The sequence below is a fragment of the Stegostoma tigrinum genome, chromosome 45, assembly GCF_030684315.1.
Source record: "Stegostoma tigrinum isolate sSteTig4 chromosome 45, sSteTig4.hap1, whole genome shotgun sequence".
NCBI classification, from domain to species: domain Eukaryota; kingdom Metazoa; phylum Chordata; class Chondrichthyes; order Orectolobiformes; family Stegostomatidae; genus Stegostoma; species Stegostoma tigrinum.
In genome coordinates this window covers 10,833,935-10,842,992 of record NC_081398.1, presented here as the reverse complement: position 1 = coordinate 10,842,992, position 9,058 = coordinate 10,833,935, and the positions used below count along the sequence as shown (strand labels likewise).

At 44.7% G+C, this 9,058-nt stretch overlaps 1 protein-coding gene across 1 annotated transcript; it reads left to right on the top strand.

Annotated features, from left to right (window-relative positions):
- Positions 1–1,326: 1,326 nt before the first annotated feature.
- On the top strand, positions 1,327–8,710 carry LOC132207342 (probable G-protein coupled receptor 139). Its single transcript, XM_059642681.1, has 2 exons — positions 1,327–1,444; positions 7,809–8,710. The coding sequence occupies exons 1-2, from the start codon at positions 1,327–1,329 to the stop codon at positions 8,708–8,710; spliced, it is 1,020 nt and encodes a 339-aa protein (XP_059498664.1).
- The last annotated feature ends 348 nt before the right edge of the window (positions 8,711–9,058 follow it).

Here is a 9,058-nt window from a genome sequence, read left to right as displayed (position 1 = left end):
AGGATTTGGGCACTGTTGATGAACATTCAATGTCAAGCCCTAATTGCCCATGAGAGGGTGGTAGCAAGCAACCTACTTGAGCTGCTCCAGTCCATGTGGTGCAGGTGCACACAAAGGGCACTTACGGAAGGCCACACAAAGTGACCAGGTATGCAATACTCAGTAGGCTTGATACTACCCAGGAAAAAGCATCCCTGCTTGTTTGGAATGTCACCCAGGTCGACAGCTTGGAATACAACCATCAAAACTATTGCAGCCCCATCACTTAATTGTCTAGACTGATGTGTTGTTTCTTTCCCTAGATTGGTCACATTCATATGTGCATTAAGAGGAAATGTGCACACTCCATCACAGTGACACATTACATATCCTTCAGGTGTTATTATCCAGTCCTGCCACAATCTTTCCGTCATCCACTTACTTTAAAAATTTAAACAAATAGACCCCTGTTCTAACTGTGACATATTTGCAAACTAACCTTTTATATGATAATTATAAGCCATAGAATCACACAGCACTGAAAAAGACCTTTTAGTCCAAATTGTCCACATTGACCAGTGTTTCCCAAACTAAACTAACCTATAACATTTTTAACGTTTGCTGTTCCTGGTCATGAAATATTCAGTCTAATTCATTTGGTGGGATGTTGCCAACCTGCCAAAGATTTTCAGCATTTTCTGGTTTTATTACTTTTCAACTGTTGAAGCACAATTTTACAATTTTCATGCCATTTGGAATGCTTTAAATATGTTTTGACACAGTCAAAGTCACATGATGTTTCATTCCAGCATTCTGCAGTTGTCAAAACTTCTGTTGGATAGGGAAGATATTTAAAAATTATTCACTTATAGGATGGGGCAAGGCCATCATTTGTTGTCCATCACTAACTGCCCCTTGAACTGAATGTCTCATAGGCTATTTCTGAAAGCAGTTAAGAACAACCCCTTGCAGTGAGTCTGGAGTAAGTCAAAATGGTCAGGATGGCCCATGTCCTTCCCTAAATGACATTTGCAAACTCAGTGGCATTTTAATGAAAATCAGTCATGGTTTCATGCAGCCCTACTGTTAATTCCAGATTTACTCATTGCATTTAAATTCCACCTAGTACCGTTGCAGATTTGGAACCCAAATCCAGGGTCATTAGTCTACTATTTAGTCATGCTACCTTTATGCAATGATCTCTTATACCACAGGACTTGATGTGTTGTTTGTTTTGTCATGCGTAATTGATTTCCTTCATCGGTTTCTCAGTTGGCTCTCTGGAGTGTTTGCTGCTGTGTGTTAAAGGCAGATGATTCAGCATGAGATCCCATTGCAGAAATAGCAATGGCAATGGCTTCCACCATGAGCAGACACCATCGTTTTTCCCAGAAGATGCACCGATCCACCATCAGTCAGGTTGGAGCTATTTACTATCCGACTCTCGCAGCTATTGGAATTCCAGGTAATTGGCTGCAACCAGTTCCTGTCCTTCTCTTACCATCACAAGCCTTGCAGAATATAGGCATTTATCTTCCTTCTAGCTGCTGTCAAAAGTGAATCTTCAGATCTTGTGTTTCTCTGATTTACTTTTCATACTGTTGTTGTTTTAGAATGAAAGTTTAGCTCCTAGACACAAAGAAATTGTGTAACATGGGCTTGAATAGCCATTACAATTTCTTTAAAAAATGAGCTGGGACAGTAGAGATCTACAGCACAGGAAAAGACCTTTCAGTTCATCAAGTCAAAAACAAGCGCCAAACTACTCTAATCCCATTTTTCAGCACATGGCCCATTGCAGTAAACTTCAGATAGCAGACATGGGCTTAATATCAAATTTTCAACTGTTTGGTCTGAGTGTCAGATGTAGAATTTCTTTCCACATTTTGTCAAATATTTGACCTTCAGAACTAGATAGTAATGGAGGGGGATCTTTAGTTGTTAAGAAGAGTCATACTGGACTCAAACTATTAGCTCTGTTTCTCTCACCACAGATGCTGCCAGACCTTGCCTTATATCTCTTTGTATTTCAAATGCACATTTAAATACTTCTTCAACATTATGAAGGTTTCTGACTCTATCACCATTATAGGCAGTGAGTTCTAGATTCCATCCTCTGGGTGAAAAATAATCTTCCTTACAATCCTGTAAACCTTCTTCCCCTTGTCTTAAATCTATGCCCCTCATTCAATGATCTTTCCATCAAGGGGAAGTTTTCTTCTTGTCTCCCCCATGTCCTTCATAATTTATACATCTCAAAAATGTCCCTTCTCAATCTTCTCTGCTCAAAAGAAAACAAACAGCATTTCCAAAACAAAATCAGAAATTACTGGAAAAGCTCAGCGGGTCTGACAGCATCTGTGTTGAGTTCTGAGGAAAGTTCTGAGGAAGTGTCACACGACCCAAAATGTGAACACTGATTTCTCTCCACAGATGCTGTCAGACCTGCTGAATTATTCCAGCAATTGCTATTTTATGATTTACAGCATCCTTAGTTCTTTTGGTTTTTACCCAGTCTGACCAATCTCTCTTCATAACTGAAACTGTCCAGCCCAGGCAGCATCCTGGTAAATCTCCTCTGCAGACTCTTTCTTATGCTAAAACTTAACCAGACCACCCACTCCCTGCCAAAATGCGAGAGAGCTTGGAAAAGCTCAGCAGGTCTAGCAGCATATGTGAAGGAAAAAAAAACAGAATTAATATTTCAGGTCTGGTGACCCTTCCTCAGGACTATTAACTCTGTTTTTTTCCTTCACAGATACCACCAGGCCTGCTGAGTTATTCTAGCAACTTTGTTTTTGTTCCTGATTTACAGCATCCACAGTTCTTTTGGTTTCTATTTATGTGAGACAGCTTTTTGATTTATGGTCTTCTATATTTTGGTATATCATAGGTCCTGCCAGAGCAGTGGGTTTCTCTTTGAATCAGAGGGTAGAGACAAGCGTCCTGTCCATATCAACAAGGTTAACATTTTGGGTTATAAGTCCCAGTAGTGGCTTTCATAATCTTTTTGGAAGGGTACTGGCAAATTGTCATGAAATCCAGATGGTCAACACAATAAAACTGTGTCCTGCCTAACTGAACTATAACTGAGCATTAACCTGGGCATCCAGTTTACTAATACAAAACAAAAAAAAAGGTGGATGCTGGAAACTTAAAACAAAAAACAGAAATTGCTGGAGAAACTCAGTTCTGAAGAAGAGTCATGCCAGCCTTGATATGTTAATTCTGTTTCTCCTGACACAGATGCAGTCAGATCTGTTGACCTTCTTCAGGGTTACGAGCCAAATGACAATTATTCTGGACTTTGCTTTTTTAAAATCTGATTTGATTTACTCTAGTCACATGAACTCATGTTCCGTGAAAAGCTTGGTTTTGCGAGCAGCACAGGCAGATCGTAGCAAACAAGGATGTACAGATAACGAGGTGTAGAGCTAGATGAACGCAGCAGGCCAAGCAGCATCAGAGGAGCAGGGAAGCTGACGTTTCAGGCCTGGGCCCTTCTTCAGAAATGGGGGAAGGGGGTTCGGAAATAAATGAGGAGAGAGGGGGAGGTGGATCGAAGATGGATAAAGGACAAGATAGGTGGAGAGACAGTCAAGTCAAAGAGACAGGAGTGGAGCCAGCAAAGGTGAGTGTAGGTGGGGAGGTAGGGAGGAGGAGGTCAGTCCAGGGAGGATGGACAGGTCAAGGTGGCGGGATGAGGTTAGTAGATAGTAACTGAGGGTGTGGCTTGAGGTGAGAGGAGGGGATAGGTGAGAGGAAGAACAGGTTAGGGAGGCGGGGACGAGCTGGGCTGGTTTTGGGACACATTGCGGGGAGGGGAGATTTTGAAGCTTGTGAAATCCACATTGATACCATTGGGCTGCAGGGTTCCCAAGCGGGATACGAGTTGCTGTTCCTTCAACCTTCGGGTGGCATCTTTGTGGCATTGCAGGAGGCCCAGGATGGACATGTCATCTAAGGAATGGGAGGGGGAGTTGAAATGGTTCATGAATGGGAGGTGTAGTTGTTTATTGCGAACCGAGTGTGGGTGTTCTGCAAAGCGGTCCCTAAACATCTGCTTGGTTTCCCCGATGTAGAGGAGGCCACAACAGGTACAGCGGATGCAGTATATCGCATTACCAGATGTGCAGGCAAACATCTGCTGGATGTGGAAAGTCTTCTTGGGACTGGGATGGGAATGAGGGAGGAGGTGTGGGGGCAGGTGTAGCACTTTCTGCAGTTTCAGGGAAAAGTGCCAGGTGTGTTGGGGCTGGAAGGGAGTGTGGAGCAGACAAGCGAGCCACGGAGAGAGTGGTCCTTCCAGAAAGCAGACGTGGTGGGGTCAGATTGCAGATGGTGGAAGTGTCGGAGAATGATGTGTTGGATCCGGAGGTTGGTAGGGTGGTACGTGAGGATGAGGGAGATTCCTTTCTGGCTGCTATTGTGAGGTACCTAGACTGGCCCTCAACCCCACCTCTTCCTCTCTTACATTGATAACTGCATGGGTGCCACCTCATGCATCTATGAGGAGCTCGAACAGTTCATCCACTTCACCAACACTTTCCACCACAACCTTAAGGTCACCTGGACAATCTCTAACACCTCTCTCACCTTCCTGGATCTCTCTGTCTTCATCTCGGGCAACCACCTTGAAACTGATATCCATTTCAAGCCCACCGACTCCCATAGCTGGCTAGAATATGCCTCCTTCCACCCACCTTCCTGCGAAAATGTCATCCCCTATTCCCAATTCCTTCAGCTCCACTGCATCTGCTCCCAGGATGAGGCATTCCATTCCCGTACATCTCAGATATCCTTGTTTTTCAAGGACCGCAACCTCCACCCTGCAGTGGTCAAGAACGCCCTTGACTGTGTCTCCCGCATTGTCCGCAACTCATCCCTCACACCCCGTCCCCGCAATAGCCGCCAGAAGAGAGCCCCCTCATCCTCAGGCACCACCCCACCAACCTCTGGATCCAACACATCATCCTCTGACACTTCTGCCATCTGCATTCTGACCCCACCACCAAAGACATTTTCCTGTCCCCACACTTGTCTGCTTTCCGGAGGAACTGCTCTCTCCGTGACTCCCTTGTCTGCTCCACATTCCCCTCCAGCCCCACCATACCCAGCACTTTTCCCTGCAACTGCTGGAAGTGCTACACCTGCCCCCACACTCCTATTTCCTACCTACTAGCCTCATCCCGCCCCTTGACCTGTCCATCCTCCCTGGAATGACCTATCTCCTCCCTACCTCTCCACCTACACCTTTACTGGCTCCATCCCCACCTCTTTGACTTGTCTGTCTCCTCTCCACCTATCTTCTCCGCTATCCATCTTCAATCCATCTCCCCTTCTCTCCCTATTTATTTCAGAACGCCTTACCTCTCCTCCATTTGTGACGAATGTTCTAGACCCAAAACATCAGCTTTCCTGCTCCTCTGATGCTGCTTGACCATCCAACTCTACACCTTGTTATCTCAGATCCTCCAGCATCTGCAGTTCCTATTATCAAGGATGTACAGATCGTAGAGTCCTTAGCTAGAGTGAGGTATTCAGTTTATAACTGCTCAGGAGGTGCACAAAACAAAATCAACGTCAGCAAGATCACCATTATTTGAAGTTGGAGAGTCCATTCAGCCATCTAATAATGGAAGGCAAGAACCTATTCTTGAACCTTTTGGTGCATGTGTTCAAGCTTCTGTATCTTCTTCTTGATGGAAGAGGTTGGAAGGGGTAGAAGGGGTCTTTGATGATGTTGGCAGACTTTTCACGGCAATGAGAAGTGTAAATGGTGTCCATGGATGGGAAGTTGGCTTCTGTGATTGTCTGGGAATCTTTACATATGTAGAATTTAGGTTTAAAGGAGTGGAAAGTTTGTAAGAAATGTTGTTACAAGATCTTCTGTAGGGAGCTTGCGAAGTGTCACCCAGAGTCTGCACCATCTTGAATCGGCGCTAATGGATGGGTGTTGGAAATGCACAGAATACATCACTCGAAATTCACTCCTCCACACCTACGTCTGTAATTTTGAACACTGGTCATGTTTTCACTGGTCATTTCCATGTTGATGTTCACACCACACCCGCATGTGAATGCATAATCTGAAAGCACCATGCAACTTTTATCACTAGTTTTATTCTAAAGGGAAATTAACATATATTTGAAGCCAAATCATTGCTGAGATCTGGTGGAAGAGTGTGGCATAAATTGAACAAAGAATGGATGCAGGCTTGACAAAACACTGTGGATGCTGGAAATCTGAAACAAACATAGTGAATGTTGAAGAAACTCAGCAGATTTGGCAGCATCTGTGGAAAGAGAAACAGAGTTAAGATTAGATTAGATTCCCTACAGTGTGGAAACAGGCCCTTCAGCCCAACAAGCCCACGCTGCCCCTTAGAGCCTCCTACCCAGGCCCATCCCCCTATCACCCACACACCCCTGAACACTATGGGGCAATTTAGCACGGCCAATCCACCTAAACTGCACATCTTTGGACTGTGGGAGGAAACTGGAGCACCCGGAGAAAACCCACACAGACACAAGGAGAATGTGCAAACTCCACACAGACAGTTGCCCGAGGCTGGAATTGAACCTGGGTCCCTGGTGCTGTGAGGCTGCAGTGCTAACCACTGTGCCACGGTGCCACCCCAAACTTAACGTTTTGAGTCTCATATGACTTCAGAGCGGAAGACCCTCCTGCATTCTGCTTTCGTTCTCTAGTTCATTCCAAACGTTTGACAAAGTAAATAAAACATACTTCTCTGTTTGACATTAAAGACAGTTGGAAATTTGATATTAAGCCCATGTCTTTCTTTGTGCCTGTTTTCACTCTCACTATGTATCAATCAGGGATATCTGATGTGGTGTAAAACCAAATAACTTATAGATAGTCACTTCATTTGTGATAATAATCAAGGCTAAAATTACCAGCTGTACAGTACAATGTGATTGAGGATTGGGAAAGGGAGAGCTGCAATGAGACCTGGGTGTCCTTGCACACCAATTCCTGAAAGTAAGCTTGCATGTGCAGCAGGCAGAGAAGAAGACAAATGATAGGTTGGTGTTCATAGCAAGAGAATTTGAGTACAGGAGTAGAGGTGTCATGCTTCCATTGTATAGGCCCTTAGTGAGACCACTCTTGGAGTATTCTGTGCACTTTGGGTCTCCTTTTGTAAGGAAGGCTGCTCTGGCTGTGGAGGGAATACATCAAAGATGTATGAGACCGATTCCTGGGATGGCAGGGCTAATATATGAAGAGAGATTTGATCTGTTGAGATTACATTCACTGGGGTTTTAGAAGAATTTGGTGGGGGTGGGGGGGGGGGGGTGGGGAGTGTGGGATCTCACAGAAACCTGACCAGGGCAGGACACAGTAAATGCAGGGAAGGATGTTTCTGATGACGGAGGAGTCCAGAACTTGTGATCACAGTTGAAGGATAAGAGTCCGACCATTCAGGACTGAGGTAAACAGGAATTTCTTCACCCAGGGAAAGGGGTGCCTGTGAAATTCTCTGCCACCAAGTAGGATTGAATGTAGTTCTCGGGACTGAAAAGATCAAAAGCTATGAGGGTCAAAGCAAGAACAGGTTACTGAGCTGGGCGATCAGCCATTATCATATTGAATGGCGGGACGGTCTGGAAGTGTCGAGCGGCCTACTCTTGCTCCTGTATTCTACATTGTATGACGAAAATAGCAACAGATGCACCTACACACTGAATTCATCAACCTAATGAGGTTACAACCCAGGATAAAATTTCCACGGTCATGTCTTGAAGTCCGTGCTCACATGCGTGAAGATAATTTACCGGCTACTATTTCTTTTGCTCTCTTCTTGCAGCCAATCTGGTGACTGTAGCGATTCTGTCTCAGGGAAATGTTGGTCTCACTAAAGGGATCACCAGGTACCTGTTGGCCATGGCAGTAGCCGATCTTCTGGCTCTCATTACTGACGTGATCTTCAATCGGATTAACGACCTGTATTTTCCGACATGCTTCCTGGATCACACTCCCGTCTGCAGCTTGAAATTCGTCCTGGTTTACGCCGCCTTGGACTCTTCCGTCTGGTTAACAGTTGCGTTTACCTTTGATCGATTTGTTGCCATTTGTTGCCAACAGCTGAAAGGAAAATACTGCACAGAGAAAACAGCTGCTGGGGTGATTGGGATCGTGGCCATGCTGTTCTGTGCAAAAAATGCTCGTTGGTATTTCACTTACCAACCCCTCTACGTAATCAACAACGTGCCGTGGTTTTGTGATGTGAAACTGAGCTTCTACGATTCGGCTGCTTGGGTGACATTCGATTGGATTGATACAATTTTAACACCATGTGTCCCATTCCTTCTGATCTTCACCCTCAACGTTCTGACGGTCAGGCATATCATGGTGGCCAGCAAAGCGCGTCAAGGCTTTCGGACACAAAGGAACGGAGACAAGCGACACGACCCAGAGATGCAGAACAGAAGAAAATCAATCATATTACTGTTTGCTGTCTCAGGCAGTTTCATGCTGCTCTGGGCCACCCATGTAGCAGTTTTCCTGTACTGGCGCATTACCCAAACATACTCTTACGAAACTTTGGAAGATCCATTTTACATTGCTCTGGAAACAGGATACATGTTGCAGGTGTTGAGCTCTTGCACAAACACGTACATTTATGCAGTCACCCAAACCAAATTCAGGGAGCAGTTGAAAAGCATGCTGAAACGTCCTTTCGTGCTGGTTTGCCAACTCATTAAATAAAAATGCCACTGCGTAGCAGGCTGTGAGGCAGAAGGCCATAATGTTGTGCTAACATCAGTGAATCAAGCAATCAAAACACAAAATCAATCAGGCTCTGAGATTACTGGAGAACTGGGTTACATCCAGGGAGATAGAAACACAGTTAATAATTTGGATTCTGAAGTAGTGACATATTGAACCTGAAAGGTGAACTGTTTTTCTCGGATGCTGTTAGACCAGCTGAGTTCATTCAGTATTCTCCACATTTATTTCAGATTTCTAGCACGGGAAGTATTTTTCCTTGGTTCAAAAGCCCCAGATTAAGCAAATACTGCTGGGGGAAGCCTATCTTAAAATTAAAATCGAAAA

Bases quoted from the DNA above. Each gene is read 5' to 3' on its own strand.
- LOC132207342 (XM_059642681.1), top strand. From the start codon at position 1,327: ATGGCAATGGCTTCCACCATGAGCAGACACCATCGTTTTTCCCAGAAG. The intron at 1,445-7,808 runs GTAATTGGCTGC...CTCTTCTTGCAG, and splicing joins CGCAGCTATTGGAATTCCAG to CCAATCTGGTGACTGTAGCG.